This window comes from Pollicipes pollicipes, unplaced genomic scaffold (assembly GCF_011947565.3).
Source record: "Pollicipes pollicipes isolate AB1234 unplaced genomic scaffold, Ppol_2.1 Scaffold_4881;HRSCAF=5763_pilon_pilon_pilon, whole genome shotgun sequence".
NCBI classification, from domain to species: domain Eukaryota; kingdom Metazoa; phylum Arthropoda; class Thecostraca; order Pollicipedomorpha; family Pollicipedidae; genus Pollicipes; species Pollicipes pollicipes.
The window spans coordinates 58511354-58534235 of NW_023596576.1; the positions used below are offsets into that span (position 1 = coordinate 58511354).

At 64.9% G+C, this 22882-nt stretch overlaps 1 protein-coding gene across 3 annotated transcripts in view; it reads right to left on the minus strand.

Moving 5' to 3' along the window:
* Nucleotides 1–883: 883 nt before the first annotated feature.
* The window catches only part of LOC119099834 (moesin), a 29429-nt gene continuing 7430 nt past the window's right edge, over nucleotides 884–22882 (minus strand). Inside the window, exons 1-9 of one of the 3 annotated variants that reach the window (XM_037222922.1) lie at nucleotides 20332–20470; nucleotides 12877–13056; nucleotides 8244–8348; nucleotides 7602–7771; nucleotides 6603–6656; nucleotides 5421–5856; nucleotides 4350–4616; nucleotides 3457–3840; nucleotides 884–1606 (exon numbers count right to left, since the gene is read on the minus strand). In XM_037222922.1, the coding sequence (XP_037078817.1) occupies nucleotides 1442–1606; nucleotides 3457–3840; nucleotides 4350–4616; nucleotides 5421–5856; nucleotides 6603–6656; nucleotides 7602–7771; nucleotides 8244–8348; nucleotides 12877–13056; nucleotides 20332–20343 (1773 nt within the window). In that variant the 5' untranslated portion in view covers nucleotides 20344–20470 and the 3' untranslated portion in view covers nucleotides 884–1441. Of the gene's footprint in view, nucleotides 1607–3456; nucleotides 3841–4349; nucleotides 4617–5420; nucleotides 5857–6602; nucleotides 6657–7601; nucleotides 7772–8243; nucleotides 8349–12876; nucleotides 13057–20331; nucleotides 20471–22882 lie in introns of those variants that run through there. The other 2 variants (XM_037222921.1, XM_037222923.1) reach the window with 2 other exon arrangements.

Consider the following 22882-nt stretch of genomic DNA (forward strand, 5'->3'; position numbering starts at 1 on the left):
TGCCGTCGTCCACCACGGCCTCCTGGCCCTCACTGAGTAGACTTCCCGAGTTCAGTTTGGCCACAAATCGACCGCCCGATACAAAAACCCTCACCGTGCCGTGAAAATTATCATGCACAAGGTGATTAGCACGTTGTACGCCTGTCTATGGATCGGGTAACCTCCTTCCATCACCGCCACATAGTATGTTTGCATGATCCGGTGAGCCTGCACCGTCCAGCGGCACGCTCGCGTCACGGCGCGGCTGAGAGCCCCAACCGCCGAACGTCCCCCTGGTGGCGCCATGTCTCGTCACCTGTCAGCACCCGCGGCCAGCCCGCCGCCAAAGGTCACCTGTATGCTCCCGGCTGTCGCTGTAAAGGTCACCGATGGCGCGGGCCGGGGCCGACGTGACCTCACGGGCCCGCATCCGGCGGCGGCCGGCAGGTCAGGCCGCTCGCCTGACCGCCCTCATACCGGCCGAGTACGGCACCGGCGCCGAGCAGCGGGCTCCCGGGCCGTTGGCCTTTCCATACTGGCTTTACGACCCGGCCTTACGGTGACCAGCGCCCCTTGTCACGTCGCCCAACCTACCTCTCCTCGGGCCGGTCTGTCGCAGAGCCCCGAAGGCGAACCTGGGCGCTGTCCGCCCCACTGGCCTGCCTCCAGTCCTAGCGGCTCACTCTCGGCGCCGGTGAGAGACTGGCAGAGATGAAACGCTGGCACGCCTCGCACTGTTGACCGGGAGTCGGCTGGCCAGCCGCCGCAGGATACCGAGGCGCCACCCCGGTGCACGGGCCGCCGTGGCGCCCGCTGCTGGGCTGTGTGAGTGGCTGGTCCCAACCGCCGGCGACGCGCGTCGGACGCCGCCGCTCGCAGTCCCGTGCCCAACTCAACTCACGGCCTCTCCAAAATAGCATTTATTCCCGCGTTACAAAGCCCGGCGCTCTGGCCGGAGGCACTTTTTATATAACGATTAGATAACTCCAATGGAAAATACATCACTGTAACATGTAACCACATCACACACAGACGCCGGCTACAGACTTCAAAAATCCTCGCCGAAGCCGGAGCCGTGCTCGCTTGCAAAGAAACCTCAAAACAAAAGGGCGGCCGGTGTTGGCCTCTTAGTCTCTGTTCAGAGCGAAGCGGCAATTTCTGAGGGCGTGCACGTACGCTAAGCCGGGCGCTACAGGGCCAGAAGACGGAAGGGAGGCGCTGCCGTTGGCGCTCACACTCGCACGCGTCCCTCTCTCTCTCTCAGTCTCTCGTGCGCGCACTCTCTCTCTCTCTCGCTGTTTGACGCCGACCCGAGCCGTGAGGGGGGCCGGGCGGCGCGCGGACGACCGGCGCGGCCGCTAAGTAGGCGGCCTCCTCTGCGTCCGACGGCGTCGCTCGAGCGCGGCCGGCGAGCGAAGCGCACCGCATCGCCGCCACCGGCCGGCCGGACGTCCCCGCGTGTCTACATGTTCTCGAAGGCGTCGACGCGCCGCTTGGTGTTGCCCTTGCGGATCTCGCGCAGCGTCTTGTACTTGTCGCGGCCCTCCTTCACGTTCTCCTTGTGCAGCTTGTCCATCTGGGTCTCCTTGCTGTCGTCACGGGTCTCGGCCAGTTGGTCCTTCAGAGCCTGGTGACACACGCAGAGAAGACTCGTTCAGCGTCAGCCCGCGCGCCGGTGAGTGAATGGACTACGATTACGGACATTCATGTCACTGCAGGGTATTTGCTCACTTGTCTATCATGAAGCTGACGTCACAGCGTATAATTAGGAGTATACTCCCGGGAAATTTTGACTCGTCGTTCTTTACGCAAGTTCTTACTTAAAGCGAGTCAAGAATCCAGATTTCCAATGACGTGTGGGCACAGCAGAAAGGATTGGAGACATCAACACCCCTTGCAAGCCACACGTGCCGTACAAACTGCACGACAACCAACTAATGAATTCCAGGAGAAACGACAGCCCAATCCTTCACATGAAGCCGTCGGCAAGAGTTGCGTCTGCTGCGGCGTGTGACCCCACGAACCGCGGACGGCCTATGCAGCCGTGCAAATGTCAGTGTCGTCAAACGGTCGTAGCCGGGAGGGTCGTGTCCGGCTGCCGCACCAGACACGTGACGTCCCCCCCCCCCCGCTCCGCTGACCGGCACAACACCCGCCAACATTCACGCGCTCAACCTCCGCCGGCAAGCGCCGCGTGCACGGAGGATTAATTCGACAGCGACGTAGCGCCGACACGGTGATATCACGCAAGCCCAAAGGTCAGCCAAAAGCTTGTTTAGATTAGATCTGTTCAACACAGGCACTCCTCTCCGCGGGAGAACGCCGTGGTGGGGTGCCCGACAGCCCGCTCCCTCCGCCGCTGTCGGGCGGGCCCCGTGTCGCGGTGGCGTGCTCGACACACCGTCGCCCCCCCCCCCCCCCCCTCCTTCCCGCTGCCGAGCCGGCCACCTAGCCCGCGTGACGTCACCGCGCCCCGTGACGAGCTCGGGCGACTCCGCGCCGCGGCGCCCGCACGGGGCGAGCCGCCGATGCCACTGCGCAGTGCCGTCGCCCCGCCTCCCCCTCCCCCCCACCGGGGCGGCAGTACGGCGAAGCTGACGCGTGACGTCACCGCGCCCGGCGCGAACCGGTCACCGGCCGCCGCGGGCGAGGGGCCGCGCTGTGGGCGGACCAGCCCCGTGCGAACCAAACGCGGCGGACGCGGAGACACGCCGGGTGCCGGGTGTGACGCTGGTGAGCACCACAGCAACGCCGCCAACTCAAGCCACATTTGAGTATGTTTGATCACTTTTGAAAATCTAGAAGTCTCGACTGGAAATGTTTTGGGTGGGAGAAAAAGGTTACACAAACCTATGTGGAAAACTGGGTGCCCTGGAAACGTGCTTAACGAGTGGAAGTGCTACTCCCAGCACCATATCGTTACAATATCCTTCAATACCATGCTATTCCTTTATGAGCCATCTGAATGATAGCTCTGTATAACGCACGCAAAAATCATTCCTGCACGTACGAACTGTAAAAAGGTACTACACTGTCGGAAACATCCCATAACGACAGTCAGACGACGCCTATTTACGTGCCACACGCTGTACGCCAGATAGTTACCCTACCAAGCGCAACAGCATGGCACAACCAGAGGAATTCACAAGAAAGTGCAGCAAACAGCTCGGACATCGGATACCTAAAAACGGAACGTTACTCACAAAGAGACCTTAAGTGTGTTTGACCACCGGAAACCCCTTCATGATCCCCAAACCAAGCCGTTCGCCATCGCTCCTTAGTGTCGCACATTCCCATCTGCTCAATCACTACTGCCCCGCAGTCCCAAACCCACAGCTGCATCCGAGACGCTAGCCCCCGCCCGCCCCCCCCCCCCCCCCAACCACCGCACCGGCGGCTACGTCCAAGTTTGCCCCTGCACCCCGCTCCACTCCCCAGCGACCCCCACAGCCATTCCCACCCAGCCGCCGCTCTCACCAGCAGCTGCTCCTGGAGTCGCTCGTTCTTCTCGGTGGCCGTGCGACGCTCGTTGACCGGGTCCTCGAAGCTGCCGTCGTCCTCGCCGGCCAGCTCGCGCGAGATGTCGCCGTTGGCCACCAGCTCGTCGTTCTCGTCCTCGTCGTGGTCGTGCACGTGGTGGTGCTGCGGCGTGGAAGCGGCCAGCAGCGCGGCGGCGGCCTCCTGCTGCTTGACGCGCGCGTCCTCGACCTCCTGCTGCAGTCGGCGCGTCTCCTCGTCCTTGCTCTGCACCTCGGCGCTGATGGCCTGGACCTCCTCCTGCTTCGCGCGGATCTCCTCCTCCAGCTTGGCCTTCTCGGCCGCCTCCATCTCCTTGGCTTCCTCCAGGCGCACCATCATGGCCTGTGGCCGGACGGAGAGCATGCGTTAGCGCCGGCTCCGCCCACACGGAGCAGATGGTGTGCTGAGGCCGCGGCACGCGACCGCCAGAGCACGCGGCTCGCGGTCAGCTCCAGGACACACACACGCACACAGACCCTCTACAATTACAAGGACGGTGCTCGACAGCGAGAAAACCGAATGTGCGTCGTCAGGCTTTGTGGCACGCAGCCAACTGGCTCGGAAGCGGTGCCAAAGAGCGTACGACAGCTCACTGCATACTCATCCAGTCTGTCGCTTAAGACGAAGTTAAGACCGCAACAAAAGCCGCAAAGCATCGCTGCGCCGCTACCAGAGGACTCACACCACGCCGCGCACCGCTGACCATTCCGCCTCAAGACAAAACTGTCTGCGATTCTGACCGTCAGCGTGCCCACCAACGGCGGCAACAGCGCCGCCGGCTGGCCGCACGGTCCCACCAGTCCCACCAGCCCGACCTCCGACCCGCCCGCGCCGCCAGCGCCGCCTCTCACCTGCAGCTCGTTCTGTTTGCTCTCGAGCTGCTCCTTGGCGGCCTGCAGGGCGCGCAGCTGCTCCTCCAGCCGGCGGATCGTCTCCTGGGCGTCCTGCAGCTCCTGCTGGCGCCGCTGCATCTCCTCCTGCATGTTCTTGAGCCGGTCCTCATACTGGCGCTGCTTGCGCTCGGCCTCCTCGCGGGCGGCGATCTCGCGCTGCAGCTTCTGCCGCTCCGTCTGGCGGGCCAGCTTCTCCTCCTTGGCCTGCGCCTTCATCTGCTGCACCTGCGGACGGGCGGGGCCGGCGGCGGCGTCAGGCGATGGGCGCGGAGCGGGCGCGCACGCGCAGGATCCGGCGGCCGCGCCGGAACCGGTCGCTGCAGGGGCCGCGGGCGGCGTGGGGAGGGCCGCGACTGCACGGTCGCCAGGAGAGGCGTCTGCAGCGCCACCAACGGACGGCGTGGGGAGCTGCGGGGAACGACACTGAGACCCTGACGAGGCCCAAACGGCAGACAAGTCCGGAAAGACGAGACGAACTATCAAGCTTGAGGTCAAACAACACGCTACGCACACACATCGTGGGTGAGGTGGAGCACACCGCGGCCGAGAACCCCCGGTCGGCAACACATGATTTTTCGAGCATAGGCCCAAAAGCGACAAGACAGTCTCGACTGCAGCGCCGCTGACATTGCAGACAAACACCGCGCAGGGCGTGTTCGCCAGCATCCACTGCACCCGGGACACAGCGCCGATCCATCTGAGCATCACTCCGGTCCAAAAATCAATGTGAATCTGAGCGCTACAAGGCAGCACATGATTAATATATGCAGATACACTACAGTGCCGCGGATATTTTTTGCCAACCTTGATGACAAAATGTTTTTTCATAAGGAGTTTGATGTTCTTGACGAACTGGTACGACCTCCAAACCCTATGCAGGCCTCAAGCCAGATCCACGTGGCGCCGCCTTTATGTGACGTAAACGGGGCCGTGCCGGCGCAGTGCCAACACCACGCAGCCCTCTCCTGAGACGACGACCCGCCGGCCTCGCGCGCACGCCTCCCCCGCCGGCGAGGGCTGATCGCTCACCTCAATGGTATCCGGCTTCCGGCGGCGCATGTACAGCTCGTGGTTGCCCATGCACAGCGCCAGGATGCGCTTGTTGATCCGCAGCCGCGGCGCGAAGAAGATGAAGTCCGGCGACTTCTTGTCGATCGGCTTAATGGTGAACTTGCGGTCATTGAAGCTGATGTTGCGGATTTCCGACCAGGGGAAGCCGATCTTGGGCGTCAGCTTGTCCTCCTTCTCGTAGATGTTGAGGCCGAGCGCGTCCACGCCCAGCCAGAGGTCAGTGCCCTTCTTGTTCTTGATGTCGAAGTAGTTGACGCCGTACATCTCGAGATCCTGGCCCAGCTTCAGGTACTCCATCATGGCGTCCTCGCGCAGCATGCCGCGGTGCTCCTTGTACCAGTTGGTAATGCGGTCCTCCCACTCCTCGCGCGTCAGCTTGTGCTGGTCCATGACCCTGTGGCAGGAGGGCGGGCAGTGGCGGCGTCAGCGAAGGGCACACGCCGGGGCGTGCGCACAGCGGCGCCGTGACGGCGCCGCGGGCCGAGCAACCCAGCAAGGGACGTGGCCGGTTACTGTAAACTTGGGAGGCATCTACCGGTGACAGCCGGCCTGGCCTTCCGTGCGAAGAGATGACGATTTGAACTTTACAGCGCGCAGACTACCCTGGTCATATGAAGGGTCTGCGCGTTTAGAAGACCTTGTGAACTTTCGCCCCTGGCGACGGTTCGTGTGGCCACGGCTATGGTGTCTGCGCACGGCATGGAGCCGCGGGGCGTTTCGGGGCGAGGGACCGCAGGCAGCGCCATCTATCCTCGACGGCACATCCAATCCACGCCCACGTCACCGTCCGCAAACGTGTTAGTCGCAACTGAACGAGCTCATGCAACAAAACGCACTACAATCCGACGTCACCCACGAAAATCCTTATGGACGACGGGTGCACCCTCAGTCACTGTCATTCTCACGTCATCTCGGAACACCAACCGCACCAAAAACAAGCAACAGCAAAACTCCACTCCCGGGCTACCGAGTTAGCATCACTCAGGCGCTGCGCTCCGCGGCGGGCTACACTCGCATACGGCAGGCTGAGGCACACAGCGCGGCCCTCCCGGCCACAGGCATGCGGCCGTACTGGTCCGGTCAGACCAGGTCAGGTCAGGTCAGGCTAGGTCAGCTCAGGTCATGCCCGGCGCGCGTCACCTGCACGACAGCAGCCGCTCGCGCTCCCACGACGGCAGGTCCGGAGGGTCGTCGCTGAAACCCGACACAAGCTGGCGACACAAGCTCAGGACTCGCTCCAAGCGCGCCCACCACCGCCACCACCCGCAGCCACAGCCACAGCCACCACCAGCAGCCACAGCCACAGCCGGCAGCCGAGAAGAGCACAAGGCGGCAGGGTAGACGGGCACGACCCCGAGCCACGCGCTGACGGGACTGTGCGCCGCCAAGCGCTGTCAGGTCCACCAAGAGAGGCTACGGGCCAGCCCAGCCAGACTCACCTCGGGATGACAGGGGAGGGTCGGGAGAGGTGAGACATGCTGAGTAACGGCCGGACCCGCCAGCGCGCGCGCTGACCAGGCGGGCCGACCGGGGCCCAAGGGGAGCCGCCCGTGACGTGAAATGGTCAGACGCCCACCTCCACGCGCCGTGTCGGATGGGACCAGCCAGGCGGCCGCAACCGGCGCTCGGCGGTGTGTGCGGGGCCCGCGAGACGTGAGAACCGCGTCCCGGCGATGCGCGGCGCCCGAGCGGGCCGGCCACGGCTCCCGGCCGTCACCGGCCCGGGCCGGCCACGGCTCCCGGCCGCCAACGGTGCCGGCCGCCCGCCACCGCGGCCGGAGCGGCCGGCACCGGGACCGGCCGGGAGGGAGCCCCTCCCACCAGTTTGCCGCAGTCAGGGTCATACGCTGCGGCCGGCCACAACCGGCCAAGGGGCGGCGTGGGCGTGCTGGCCGGTCCCGGAACACGGCCCCGTTAGCGCAAGGGGCACTCGGTGCCCGGTGTGGGCGTCTCCGACAACCAGCCAAAGTGGGATTCGTGAGGGGCCCTGCCGCGCCCGCCACACTGCTCAAATCGACGCAGTTGGCGTCGACCAACACCGAACAGGCAGCTCCGCCCAGAGCCCGACACGCTCCCGACAGCACAGAAAGCCAGCAGCTGGTCCCGGACGGCCGCACCGCCGTCGCAGTCAGGGCGCACCTCTGCGGCAGGAGGCGGTCGTTCGAGAGGAAGCCCTTCTCGTGCTGTTCGTCGCTGTAGTCGCCGTATTTGGCCTGGACGGCGTACGACGCGAGCAGGACCGATGTCTCCGGCGGACAGTACACCTCATCGGACAGGATGGCATTCTTCACTTGCAGGTAGAAGAGTTTCTGCGGAGGGAGAGAGGGACGGTGAGCGCTGGTCACAACCGGTAGCAAGAGCACAGCAACAGCGACCCGACAGCGACTTTTGCAGCGACATGATTTGAAAAAGGCGCTCTTTGTAAATATGCGTGCGCCTAATAAAACACACCTTCAAGGCATGTCGTCGTGACGGAAAACCCTCACTTGTACTGACAACGCACGCTCGTTTCCTGCTATCCGCATACACCTAGCATGACTCGTCTGCGAGCGAGGCCGTTCCAGGCGAGCGTCATCCAGACACGCGTCCGCCACATCGCGGCACGGCCGGCTCCAGGTGCCCGGCACAGGGCCGGCCGGAATGCGACAAACCGGGGCCGCTCAAACCGCCGCCGCCGCCGCCGCCGCCGCTAATCCCCGCGGGGCTTCGGGCGCGGCGCTGCCGGGCGGCGGCTTAGCGGCGGCGAGCGGAGGCCCCGGCGCCCGGCGCCGCCCGCCGTACCAGCGTGATGTCCTGGATGATTTCCTCAGCCACGTCCTCCGGGTAGAACTTGGCGCGGAACTTGAACTGTAGCGGCGTCTCCTTCTTGATGTCCTGGCTCGTCACCTGGCGTGGGCGGACAGCGAGACGTCAGACCAGGACACGGCCTTGCGAGGTGAGTGTGGCAGGCGCGCGCAGGCAAGGCATTACTACATCGGACCACGCGCGTCTAGAAGCGCATAGTTTTATGCAATGCCAATGCCAAAAGGAAGAAGACTGGCATGCTAACGCAAGCGATAATCTCCATGCATCTGGTGGAGCATCCTCATCAACCAACCTCCACTAGTGCAACAACAAAAATATCAAGAACGCGATTTTTAAATACTTTGCTCGCCTACCGCCACGGACACATACTGACTAGCACTCCAGTGATAGACGATTAAAACTGGGTTAGCGTAACCCATCAGTCGCCACTTTCCCACGTCGATTACTTCACATGTGGTCAGTTGTACTCTCCGGCGTCGGCATAATGAGCTTACGCTTGATCGAAATTGGCGTCGTAGCCAGCTCGCTCTTGCAAGCCCGTCGGCTGATCCGATCAGGACCCACACCGAGACGGCTGCGCCGCACGGCCCCCTGCCAGGGCCGCGCGCCCCACCGTGGCGTCAGCTCCAGCCATACGTGGAGCTTGGGCCGGCGCGCGCCTGGCACACCGTGCCTCGGCCCGCTCCCCTCCCCGACTGACTGGAGGACGGCCCGAAGAAGGCGCGGCAGAGGCCCGCACCGACGGCGGGACCACGGCAGGCCGGGGACGTGTGGCGCGGGGCCTCGCCCGGCGTCGTCCACGCAAAAACCGCAAAGACAGCGCCACTCACCAGCCCGCAGAGCGCCGGCGACTCACAGGTACGCCGAACCGTGCCCGCCGGCGGCCGGCGGACAGCCGCAGTTCCGGTCATTGAGGCGCGGCGCCGGGCCCGGCCGTGACCGAGACGTCCTCGTCACCGGCGCACCCGACCCTGGCGTCACTCAGGCTACGGGTGTTGGCGCTCTCTGGTGTGGCGTGACTCGGTGACTACACCCAGCGCGCCGGCACGGACCTCTGACTCATGCGCTGCGGGCGCTCCCGAGCCTGCCGTGACTCAGGGAGTCACGGAGAGCTCACCGAGCCAGCGGCACACCCGGTCCGACCGTGACGTCACCGTGCGCTCGCATCAACGGAACAGTGACGCCACACGGTGAGGTCACCGCGCCGCTCGGCGACGGCTCCCGAGGCTTCCACCACTGAGTCACCGAGCGCGGGACAGTGCCGAGCTGTCGGCAGGTGGCGGTATCTCTTGAGGGCGCCGCGGCGGCGGCGCGGATGCAAACACAGCCGGTGCAATTGCAACGAACACAAGCGACACCTGCGCGAGGCGAACATCTGGCGCCGTATCAGCGCGGCCGAAGTGAAAACGGCGACCTCCGCACCCCCGAGCGCCGGCCGCCTAGGCCGCCGACAACCTTGCATGGGCAGCGCCGGCTCGTCAAACCGGGACGGACCAGTCCCCGGCGGCCAGCAGGAATTCCGCCCGTGCCGCCCGGACCCGCGCCCGGCGCGTCCCGCCGCCCGGCGCCGGCGCCGCGCCGCCGCCAGACACCGGCCGGACGCAGCGCCGCTGCACTGGCCCACCTGTTTTGCATCGTGCACGGTGGCGTGTGCACCAGTTTGGCCGCGGCCGGGTCGGCGGCCGTGCGGCCGGACCACAGCGCTCGGCGGCGCCGGAGCCAGTCCGCCGCCGGTCCGGGCGACGGGCGCAGAGCCAGACCGGCGCCGGCCGGACCAGACCGCAGGCCCGGGCGACACGCGGAGAGCGGCGCTGGCAACAGACCGGCGCCGGCTCCGCGTCCGTGCCGCACAGCAGTGCGGCGGGCAGGGGGCATCCGCCCGCGGCGGGCGACAGTCTCCGCCACTGACACGACACGAGCGATACGCGGCAGGAGCGGGTTTGCAGACGACACGGCAGCAGCTCCGGAGTCCTCACTGGAGTGACCCCGGCGCCACGCTGCAGACATTCCCGAAACATCGCCACAGCGCCTTAGGAATCGCTCAGACTCGAGCAGCTACCGCCGCTACCCCTAGGTCGTCTCCAAAGACTCCGAAAAGGTCATCACACGGGCTCCCGTGTCGCCCTCCCGTGTCTCCCCGCGCCGACTCAAGAACACTGCTGCTGGCTCCCCAGCGACTCCCCAGCCGCCCTCACACCAGGCAACCCAGCCGCTCCCGCACCCGCCCCCACACCCGACTCCCAGGCCGCCACCGCAGATCGACAAAAACGCGTGGTCGCGCCACCGGCGCTGGAGCCGTCCGGTGGACGGCGTAATCGGTCGGCTCGCCCGGCCGTGAAAACGAGCCGCCCCGCCAGACGCACAGACGACACGGAACCGGTGTCTGAGAACGCGTCTCGTCCGTTCTACGCGCGTGGACAAAAGGATAAGGGGGCAAGCGGGGGCGTTCTTAGCGCGATGACCACCATCGGCCAGGAATTAGGACGGTGGGACCGGGCCCCGTTGGGTGGGGAAGTAAAACTGGCTGTACAAGCGTCATCTGCGGTCGGCCGCGAGGCGTCAGCATGTAACCACGTCACGTGTTTATGTGACTGCGATACGGGCGGGAGCTGGGACGGTCGGTCCAAACGGCCCAGAGCGGAGAGTGCAACCGCCGGACCAGGCTGGTCACTCGCGGCCTGGGTCCGTCAGCCGAGCCCTAGGTCGTCCAAACGGAGGCCCGAATCAGTCGAATGACGCCCCAAGCCGCTCAGGCGGGCCCCAGGCCGATCAGGCGGGCCTCAGGCCGGTCAGGCGGGCCTCAGGCCGGTCAGGCGGGCCTCAGACCGGTCAGGCGGGCCCCAGGCGGTCCGGGGTCCGCCCCGCCATGGAGGTGGGCGTGGCCGCCGGCCGGCCCGGCCGAGCGGCGGCCGTTCCCACGCGAACCAGCCGGCGGAGAGGGTGCGCCGGGCCGCGGCGCGACCGCTCCGCTCGGCTGGCCACAGGCGCGGCGACCGCCGGCCGGCAGCCCGAGGCCCGGCCCGGCCCTCCGCCCGGAGGCACGGGCCGCAGCGGTGAGCCATTGCCGGCCGCGCTCGGTACGTGCCCGCGCAACACGGCGCCGCCGACAGTCATGCCGGCGCTCCGATCAATCACGGGTCCGGGCGTGATGCATGGCCACGCGCTGGCGACAGCCCGGGGACAGGGGGACTGCCGGGCCGTCTGAGGCTGCGGCGAGCTGCGGCAGCACGCCCTCCTTCCCGGCGCCGGCGGACGCTCATAGCGGCCTCTCCTCGCGGCACGGCCAGCGTTCAGGTCGCGACGCCGAGAACAGCGCTGGCATTCACCCGTGAATCGCATCGCCAACCAACCAGGCCGCTGTTGGCCGACACGAAGTCTCGTGACTGCACGCTCAGTGCTCAGGCACGCCTGGGCCAAAGTCGTCCGCATCTGGACCAACGTCCATCGCCCTCGCGCGACATGGGTCAGGAGCGGCGGGTTCCCAAGCGTCCGCACCGGCCCCGCCCTGTCGAGGAGCCGGCCGGGTCCGACGGTCGCCGCCTCCGCGCTTTCACGGCGCAGCTCCGTGCCGAACGGCCGCCCAAACGCGCCAACCGAGCCCAAACAGCCGGGCGTAAACGGGCCGGCCGCCGCCGGAAACGGTCGCGTCAGAGCCCGGCCGGCCAGGAGATCCGGGCGGGGGAGGGGGGCGGGGGCGGGGGCGGGTGGACCGACGCCGGGCGAGCAGCCGGCCGGCGCCGACCCGCCTGCCGGCCGGGCGCGCCCCACACACGACGGTACGGCAGCTACGCCCCGACCGCACCGCCGACAAATACGCCACCCTGCCAGTCACACTTGACGCGTGATGCCGCGACGACGGCGAGAGCAGGGCTGAGGCGGGTGTGCCGCGAGCAGCGCGCGGGCCGGCGGCGCGCCACGACCAGCGGCTGAAAAATAGCTAAGCAGATGACGCCCCCCTTCCCTCCCCCAAATGAGATGGGAACGGCTAGCGTCCAGAAGACTGGTGATAGACATGTCCCAGGCCCTGTAGACACGCCCCGCGACACACGAAGAAGAGAGCTGGGCCGGGCCAGGCCAAGGCGCTGGTGAGCGAACGCCACTTCAACAGACGGGCGCGTGGATAAGATACCGTATCCGGGCGCGGGCGGAGATGACCGCCAGCGCCGATAGCGACGTACGGGAGGCAGTGCTGGCGCACCGGCCGTGCTCGCACGCGCCGCCGCCGCCCTGGGCCCGCTCTCGCCACCGGCCACTGCCGGAGCACAGGTCCGCGGGCGCCGGCTGCAGGCGGCCGGCCCGCTCTGCAGCCGTGTTCGGTCCGTGACCGGGCCGCACGGGAGGTGGCCGACTGTCCACGTCCGACCGCTTCGGGAGACCCGACGGGCCGACGCCAGGGCGCTTCAAACAATGGCGGCAAAGCACACACACACCAGCTTCACTTATCGGCAAAAGCGTATTCTTCATGTTTTGGCGACTTCTCGATGATTCGGGGCGAGAGTACAAGGTCGAGATAACCACTGTCGGAGAAGAGCTCCAATCAGATACCAGAGCTCCACCAACGACAGCCAGCCGTGTGGTCAGAGCGGCGGAGGGCAGTGCGTAGCCTCACCTTCTTGTTGAGCTTGAGCCAGGTGGTGTAGCCCTTGCTGTCGACGTACTGCAGGCCGAAGAACCAGATCTCGCGCAGGCCGATGGTCTTCACCACCTGGTCGAAAAGCTGCTTGCCGGTGGTGCTCTGCTGGATGGCGAACTCCAGCTCGGCGTCCATCGTCGTCACGCGGATGTTCACCTGCGAGCGCGGCCAGGTGGGTCAGGTCAGGTCAGGTCAGGTCAGGTCATGGCAGGTCAGGTCAACAACCGATGCCGGCCACCCATGCGCTGACGTCGAGCCTGACACAGACACGCGAGCCGAGGCGACAAAGACAAACGTTGCCCACACGGCGTGGCAAACACACCAGACGGAGTGTGGTTGTTCGATTTCCAGTCGCAGGTCAAACGTACAGCGGAGTGACCCTTCCCGTCGTAGCCTGACGCGAACGTCACCTGTGCACGGCGCAATCTGTTCAATTACGACAGCAATTAAGATCAACGGATGCGTTGATACGGGCTGTGCTTACATGCGACAGCAAATAGTGGCGCGGGTGGTAAAAAGTTAACGCTTTTGACAGCACACAGGTACTGAAAAACGAAGGCGGCGAGATTCTACTTGAACTTACCCGCGAATGGAGGGCCATTCTGACACGGACGGGTGAATGTTAACACGCTTCGGGAATATTAAGCGACATTTATTATATGCTCGGGCATTCAGCAACACAACCACTTCGCCAGAATCTAGGATCCTACTCTAGTTCAAATATCTAACTATGGCTGACCAACTAGTCTTGCACGTCATGCCCGGAACTGCTTTTTCGCGCCTTCAGCGACACAACCACTTCGCCAGAATCTAGGATCCTACTCTGGTTCAAATATCTAACAATGGTTGACCGACTAGTCTTGTACGTCCTGCCCGGAACTGCTTTTGTAACTATCTAGAGACGCTGTAAACACCACCAGAACCGCTAATCCCGATGATCTGCTAATCGTCACACACCAAACACCAAAATAATGAGCACCATCGGTACGTGATCATCTCTTTAAACACGTGCGTAATTAAGCGGACGAAGCTGCGTGTCTGATGTTTTCCACCAGGCATGAGCGCTCGACTGTTCCCGCTTTCGCCATGACGGCCGCCCATCTGCGCTGGCAAGAATGCCGACAAAAACGCTCCTCGTATTCATCCAGGATGTCCTTCGTTGCCTTCATCTCACCCCGCCGCCGCCGGCCCGATAAAAACGGAAAATCCCCACGCGCCGGAGGAGTGAGTGAGCGCGTTCCGCCCGCACCTGGCTGTAAAATCGCACAGCTCAGCGGCGGGGCGAAAGGCGTCGGCTCCCTTCACCGCCGCCGTCACCAGTGTTGCGCACGCGGCCTCACTGTCGGCGGCGGCGGCAACACGAACCGTCTCTCACAGCGCGACAGCTTACGACCATTTTGCGTCATCAGCAATGGTATGCCTTAGCACGGAGGTCTACAGCACCTTTTCCAGCTCCATAATCACTTCTTTACATCGGTTCCCGTCGGAAAACACGGCGCTAAGGCAGCGGCTCCCGACGTTTGGGACGGTGTCAACCAGCGGCGGAGAACGGCACAGCCTCGCCGGCACCGCGCCGGGAACACGGCTTTACGGGGCGTTAGTATACGAGTCCTCACTAGGATGCAACCCTGCTTGAAATCCATTCAAACTAGGCTGTGACGTACCACGCCCACTGGCCGACACACGCTTCTATAAACATCGCCGTTTCACAGATGAAACGCCCGTCCCCCCCCCCCCCCTCCGGGAGACAGCTCGCGCGCCAGCCGACACCCGCCACTCGGAGGCTCGCCGAGGCGACACACGGCCGCTCGCCTCGGTCGCGGCAGGCTCGCCGCGGCGACACGGCCGGCTGGGGCCGTGCCCAGCTGAGCCACGCCACTAAAGGCGGCTGGCCTGACCAGCGGCGGCGTTGCGTCAGCAGGTGCGGCCATCGCCGGACCCAGACCTCCGCTGTGACGGCGACTGAGCCCTGACCGGAGGCCTGACCCCGCGCGGCGGTCGGCGTGCGCGGAGCAGACGCCGCTGAGCACCGACACCGACCCCGGCCGGCCGTCGAGCACCGGGCTCTGTGAACGGGAAGCTGCGTGCTCGGCATGATTCAGTCACGCGGAACAATGGCCCGGAGCCCCACCAAAGGCCAGCATCGAAATTATGTTTTGTTTCAGCTTGGGTCAAGGCTTCTCTGTTCTGTGCAGCGCACAATACACACAATCTTGCGTATGCAGCCGGACAACTATTAACTAGGCAGGCCCACAAGCCAAAAGACCACGGACACCATGTTGGCCGTGTCGGGACGCCGCCAATGGAGGCGGGTCATTCATCGATAACATCCATTGAGAGTTCTTCGGCTGGAGCGGCGCCGCCAGCTGGCCGCCGTGACGTCAGCCGTGTTCGCACCCCGGCCCGGCCGGCACACGGCGTGGGCTGACTGGACGGCCGCCAGTCGCACCGGCTGCCAGCCCTGCAACGGCCCCTCCTCCAATCAAAACAGACGCCCGCGCGCAACCGGACGCAACCCCAGCCGCGAACGCCGCATGAGATCAAGCGTCTCCATTCGTCAGACGCGATTTTCTCGCCGGCCGCCGCCGATGGTGCGCTGGGGACGACGGGGGTGCCGGCGGCCGCCCGGCTCAGGAGCGGCGGCGCCGCCTCGCCAAGGTCACCGCGCGGTCACGGGTCACGTGGTCCGCCGCCGGCACTGACGTCACCTCCGGTGCGGCCGCCGGCCGGCGGGCGGCGAGCGGGGGTGGCTGCGATGACCTGACGGCGGCCCGACCGACCGCCGGACGGCGGCAGGGCGACGGCAGGGGCGTCACGCTGCACCTGGCGACTAGCAGGGCCGCGCCGACCCGGGCCGGTCCGGCAGCGAGCATCCCGAGCGGTTGGGGGCCGCCGCCACGGCGACCACGGCAACGGCCCGTGCCAGCGCAGGCCGGACGGGCCCGCCACCGCGTGGACCGCGGCCGGCAGCCACCGCCGCCGCCGCCGCCAACGCCGCCACCGCGGCTGCCGCCACCGCCGCTGCTGCCGCCGCCGCCGCCGCCGCCGCCGCCGCCGTGGCGAGCGGTAACGGACCATGCTGCGGCGCCCGACTTGGGCCGCGGCCGCGCCGCCCCGTCACGGCCATGCAAACAGGCGACGAGCGGTGAGCGGCGAGCGGCGCCGGCGGCGGAGCGCCCGTGCGCACACAATCCGTCGGCGAGGGATGCCCGCCCCTCGATGCCGTCCTGAGCTTCTGAAGAAGACACTCCACCTCATGCCTGTGTCGGCGGGAAACGCGAAAACCTTGTGTACTCGCCACGAGTGTATTTGCTGAACAGTTTCCATTCTGGTGCTGGACACACACAGCACTACCGGGCAGGACGGCGGCTCCCACAGGCCAGATACAGCCATTCGTCCAGGAGAAACTGAGGAAGCACCCTTTCACTTGGGAAGGTCGGGACAGGTTTTTATAGATGTCTGCGCTGTCTCCGCGGAGCCCGGGAGAGCGGCGCACCAGGCGGGCCGGCGCGGCACCGCCCCGTTCCGTCGGCAGGAGCGGGGCCAGAGCGCGCACCGACGGCAGAGGGGCGCGGACGCCTCTGCTCCGGCGACACCGCGGTCGGACGTGACGGCCGGCCGCAGGTGCGCCGAGACCGGCCCCTCTTCCAGCCGGTGCCGCCGGGCGCCCTCCGGCGACGCCAGCAGCTGCGCACGCCGCCAGCGCGTCACGGCCGGTTTGATCTCCGGTACGATGGCTCGAGTAAGCAAGGCACGTCCCGCCGGGGCGATAACGGTTTATGGCGTGGCGCAGACTATTCCAGTCGGGGTGCCGCCGTCGCTAGACGACGATCCGGCCCCCGGCAGACGGTAGGCTGACGCACAGGGCCGCGCTCCCTGGCGCCGCCGCGCTCCCCATCCCGCGGCAGGGCCCTGGCGGAGCTGCTCCTGCCGCAGGCCGCCGCCGCGCTCGCGCGCGTCAGCTGCCGCCGATCCGGGCGTGATTTACGGGCGCGGCGGCGGCTGACGGACGGCCGGTGGGCCGCCGCCGCACCGGCTGTCGCGGGCCGATGTGGCGGTCGGCCGGGCGCGCAGGCCTCGCCGACGACCCGCGGCTCCGCGCGAGACGCTGCGCCGGACACCAGATCACGCAGTCATCCACAGGGGCCGCTCATGACTCAACACGAACCGCCACTTAGCAGCCGTGCCCGGCTCTGTGAACAGGCGCCAAGTGATCGAGCGGAGCGCAGCGGCAGGGAAGCGTGCCGTGATGAAACAGGCAGATTAGCGCCGTGAGCACGGCCATCGCAGCTGCGGGCGTCTCGGCCGCTGGCCACTCAGCGGGTCCCAGCTGGAGACCCGATGTGTCGGCGGGGTGCCAACACGGCACGAGCCGCGCCGCGCCGCGCACGCCCGGAAACGCGCAGCGCCCGCGGCCGGTGTGCGTGTGCACCGGTAGAGCTGCAGTGTTCGCCGCCCGGGCCCGGCAGAGCGGGGCGAACGTCCGACGGGGACGGCTCCCGCCCCTGCTCTGAAGGCGGCCGCGGCCGACCGCGAAGCCATCTCGCAGGCACCGCGACGGTGAGCGAGCCAGACGATCGCGACATCCCGGAGATCGCTAGGACACACCATCGGCGCCAGCGACGGGACCGACATCGGGCCCCGCAGCGCACCGGCAGCTCGCGTTATCCGATACGTTTCCGTCTGGCCGGCGCGGCGGCGCGCTCGCTCCGTGCAGTGGCGACGACGGCCGCTCGGGTGGCAGCGACGGCTCGCTCGCCTCGTGCGGAGTTGGCGACGCCTCCGCCGGTACCACCACACTCTTCAGCCGCTATCAGAGCTGGCCGTGGTCGGTATGGCCCGGTGTGGATCGGCGGCCGGGCGACCAACAGGTGTCCGTCCCGCAGGAGCGCTATCTGACAACACAGACCGCTCCTCCACTCGAATAGATCCCGTCGTGCGCGGGAGGGCCCTCCAGAGCGAAGCCGCAGCCTCGGTAGCGGTCAAAGTCCGCTGTGGTTTTAAGGAGTGTACGTGTCACGTACACTTGCTTCCGAATATCTGTCTCGCTCTGTCCAATGAATGCTGTTGACGCCGTATCAAACCTGGCACCAGCTCCGAATGCCAAAACAGTACGAAGCTATATCGCATACCGTTCGAGGAAGGCACAGGCTAGACCTCCACTACCGGATGCTGGCGGCCGCCGTCTCCCCCCCCCCCCCCCCCCCACCTCCCTTTCTCGGGCATCTATTGTTTGACCGCGAGGACAGCGGCGTTCAAGGATCGCCCAAGCCGGCTTTCCAGCCATACAAACCAATCTGCAAACTCCAAAGCTGTCAGCCTTGACTCCGTCATCAGCGCAGCCAAAGCCGGCCGGCCGCGCCCCCTCCCAGCGTCCCGGACGCTCCCCGTGCGGCCCCATCGCAGCCGGCCGGCGGGCCATGAGCTCAGCAGCGGTCAGCCGGCAGGAAAGACCGGCCCGGGCTGGACGGCGATAAGACGGCGGCGGCGGCGGCGGCGGCGGCGGCACGGCCGGTCGCGGATCGCGCGGTGACTCAGCGCAGTGCTGCCGCCGCCGCCCTCCTCGCAGCCGCTGCGGCCCGCCTGACTCACGACGCGGCCCGCATCTGGCGCGACCTTGGAAATTCAAACGGCGCGCCGCGCAGAGGCCCACCTGCGCCGGGCGCGGGCGGCGGGACGGCGCCCGCCTTTGTCGAGGCCCGGATGCGACGCCGGCCGGCAGCCGACGGACCGGGCCACCGCCGGCCGCCGCGTCCCCTCTGCCCGCCCTCGGTCGGCGCCTCGCCGCGCGGTCTCGATCGGCCGGCGCCGGCTGGCGGGCGGAGGCGGCTCCGTGCGCCGACCGCCGCGCCGTCGGCCCGGCTTCATCAGCATGCAGGCGCCGTTCGCGACGGCTCGCCGGCCTCACCGGCGCCCCAACGGTTCGCCCGCGCCGGCGAGAGGCGCCGCCGACCGACGCCCGTCCGCTGCAGGGGGCGAGCGGCCCGGCGCCGCTGCTGCACCCGCACGCCGCCGGTCTGCTGCGCCCAGCGGCGCCGCTGATGAGTCACTTGGCTAGCTGATGTCTCTTCCACATCTGAGCAGCGACCGTCTATTGTCCCCAACGGCTGCATGAACAATGGTAAGTATAGAGCACAGACAGTGTGGATCCGCCGGTGAATCACCACATTTTTAAAACGGAGCTGCTGGGAAACTACAGCAAATACTACAGAACTAGCCCAACCTATTCAGGAAGTGCCGTGCTCTCTCGCGATCCAGTAATCCAGATTAAGTCGAGTTTCACAACGGTCCGTAGCCGATGGCAAAATTCCAAAGCTTGATTCCAACTGCTTCCACGCAAATTGGGAATTTCTAATAATATTCACTAGTACTAGATAGCAAGCGAGCAGCCAGGATTTTCTTACAGCGAGGGAGGCGCCCATAATCAAACATCCCGCCATTTTTGTTTCATTTCTTGCCGGGAGCCGTCTTAAGTACACAACAACAAAAATCCGGCCCATGGCGGCTGGGGAAGAGGGCGGAGGGGGGGGGGGGGGGCGCCTGGCTGCGCCACCACTAGACATCAGCCAAGAATCATTCAATCATCATGCCAACAATCAACAAGCCAAAAATTTAACCAACCACGGAAATAAATGCAAAATACTGATAAGGACTGAACAGGAAAGCCGCCAATATCCCCCACGAGTACTGAAGCCGATCACAAGCCAAAGCCGATCACAAAAAAGCTACTCATTTTTCAATCCCCGTAAACATTCTCTCAGCATTCCCGGGAGCTCTTACAGCCACGGGCGTAATCCGAGGAATCTGGAATGAGCTCGTGCCCCACGGTGGTCACGTCATGGTCACGGTAAATGTTTCTCCCAACTTTGTACACATGCCTTTAATTTTGGCCGTGAAACGAAGGACTTGCGCACCCTCCGTGTTCTAAACACGATTCAGGATCAAACTTTCAGCCCGGATCCTGTTATGTCCGGCTAAGATCTTGATTTCACCGCTCCCCAAGTCCCCGGAAATGTTTACAGCCATGCTTACGGTCACTGAAACGGAATTAGTGTACGACCCCAAAAGCGTCCTCAAAATCCGCGGGAATTTATGTGACTGAATGTTGTCGCATCGGAGCAGCCAGTGGAGGTCGCGGAATGAAACGGACAGATCGCGCACTTGAACAAATGAATCAAGACGCACGGACCAGACACCGTTCCGAAACTAGTTCGACGCTAAATTTTTTAAATTCATCCACATCGGATGTACGCCACCGAACATCTCCATTTTCAAAGCTCAATTATTTGGACTCTGCAGGCAATGCTGGAGTTACAAAAACCTGCGAAACCAGTAATTGCCCTACGAAACGATGGCAGCCCACGGCAGACCACATCGGCCGTGACGGAGACACCATCTCGCGGGAGAACGACACGCAAACCGATCACCTACCAAGTGCACCATGTTGGCGACTCGCTGCTGCCGGGTCTGACAGACGATGTGGTGACAGGCCGTGGCCGGCGGCGGCGGCGGAGCGGGGACGGCGCGGACACACCCAGTCGAACACCACCTGAGCACGGAGCACACGAGCGGCAGGCGGCGGGCGGCGATACTGCGGCGATAGCCGGCCGCCGCCCGCCGGGCCTGCGCTGACGTCAGCGCGCCCCTCCCCCACCTGCCGCCCCCGGGCACCGCCTCGTGACGCCGGCTCAGGCGGACCTCCACCGCCCCCCCCCCCCCCCCCGCCACTCGCCGTCCAGCGCACCGCGCCGTGCAGCCGAGCGGACCCCCGCGCCGCTACCCCCTCATCTGCCGCCGCAGGCAGCAACCGAATTCGCCTCTCCCCCATCGCTGTTTCGCGGCAGGCTAGAGTCAACGCCCTGCTCCGCGCGGTCTCTTCTCCAGTCGACGTCTCGAGGCATCGCCAGGGTCCCCCTCCCCCCGAACCACACACCGGACCAGCCCGATGGCTTCGAACGCGAGCCTCGTCAGGTGGAACCGTGATCCTATCTGCGTTCGGAGCGTTGACATGCTGTCTCAGTGGATTTCCCAATCGTTCTGCGACAAACCATGACTAATAGCCTGTCAGGAGTCCTCCCCAAGACGGGAAGATGGATCGCAGGAAGGCTCTTCGAACATCTAAAATCATGACAGGATGCAGAGTGACAGTAGCACTACCAACCGGGGGAAAACAATGCCGATCAACACGTAGATCGGAATAGCGCACAGAGCGCATGTCTGCCTCCAATCAGGTGACCTCAAACAGGGACGTGGAGGGGGGGGGGGGGGGGCGGGGGAGGGCAACAAGCACTGCCCAGTGTGGGCGCTGATCACGCAGACTCCGCCAATCCAACTAAATTAGAACTAAAATGGCATGAACAAAAAAATATCACCATCAGCCACGACGTATCAGTGACCGCGCGCGCGCAATGCTCAGAAATGCGGCAACTTGACTTACAAAGCACATACACTCGAATGCAGGGGGCGGTTGGTGAGCCCGCACAGTGCGGGAGCGGGGCGGCGTACGGATTTGGGAAACACTCTCCTCTTTTTTGCCACCTCCAGCCACGGAAACCCGTACTGAGAGCGAAAACCCCAGCCCAGACATCCTCAAGCGACTGTGCGCCAGCTCTTGGACATGCTACAAGGAGCGCCCAGATTTGCATCATCAGCCATGGTTGGGAAGATTGAACCGTCTGGCATGTCTGGCCCCCGCACGGGAGGTCGCACAGTTCATTGAAACCAGGTCAACAAACCGCTCCTTGGCCAGAGTCGTGTTTTCGGGTCATGGGAACGGTTGGAAGCGCTCTCACCGAGCGATCACCTTAGACGCGCGACACGCGCCGGCCCCGGAGAAGCCACTATGTCCTTTGTTCCGTTCTCCCATAACAACCAACGAATAAATGACCTTCGACGACGGGCTAAGCCAACACTAGGGGCGCCACAAGGCCGTCGGTATCTCGAATACACAGAAAACGAGCACTCGTGCAGAACTACAATTCTCCCGCACGCAAATGACAGCTAGTTGAAGATGGGCACAAGCGTCGAAGGGCCAGTCATTGATTTCGAAATCCTGGACCCCGCAGCGGGCTGAAAACGGCTTATCATTCCCTTCAGGTTGCACTCTGCGACCTCGATGTCAACGCGTGCTCACACACGAAACGAACGGAGGTTGCAACCTGTGATAACTCCGGCCAGTGTCAGTCATAACTTAGGAATATGTCTTCCGCGAATTAGTTACAACAGACTGTCTGAAAGAAGAAAACACAGCCAGCAGATGGTTGGTATTTCGGGGTTTTATCGCATAAAAAATCTTAGATCTGCACCACCTCTATTGACAGGGCATCTTCATCCAATCACAGCACAGACAGCCCAGGGCTTCTGCCATTTCCAAGACCATTGTTATGATGCTCGTTCAAAAGACTCACACACTTGCACCAGTTTTGGACGCTGGCGCCAGCCGGGGGTTGCGTGCATCCAAGGCCGCTGACGGGGTCCACATGCTTTGTTGTAACGTTGCGACTCTCAGCACCTGAAGGATGACGCTTCGAGAACAAACCACGTTCGTTCACCCGCCCAGTGCCAGCGCGGCGACCGCGCAGCCGAACACGCCCAGCGGACGCACTGGTTCCCTTTGCCAGCAGTGAGGTACGGACCGCCGACCGTGAACAGTTCCCGCCCCCTTCAGCCCGGTGGCACCCGCACCCCTCGGCCCGGCGGCACCCGCACTGTAGAGCAGCGGCGCGGCCAAATCTACCGCACTATCCCAAGTGTCAATCGTCGCAAGCCGCGAGCGCAACGACGTGGGTGCGTGGATCAGCGGCGCTGACAGCAATCCCGATAAGATAGACGGAGGCGACCGACACCCGACTCCGTCCGGACCTGAATCACACGGCCGCAAAAACGCCGCGGATGAATCAATCGGACGCGTCCGACGCCCGCACGGCCGCAAGTGTCGCAACGAGCCTGCACCCACGCCCTAAAAACCGCCGTCTCTGCCGGA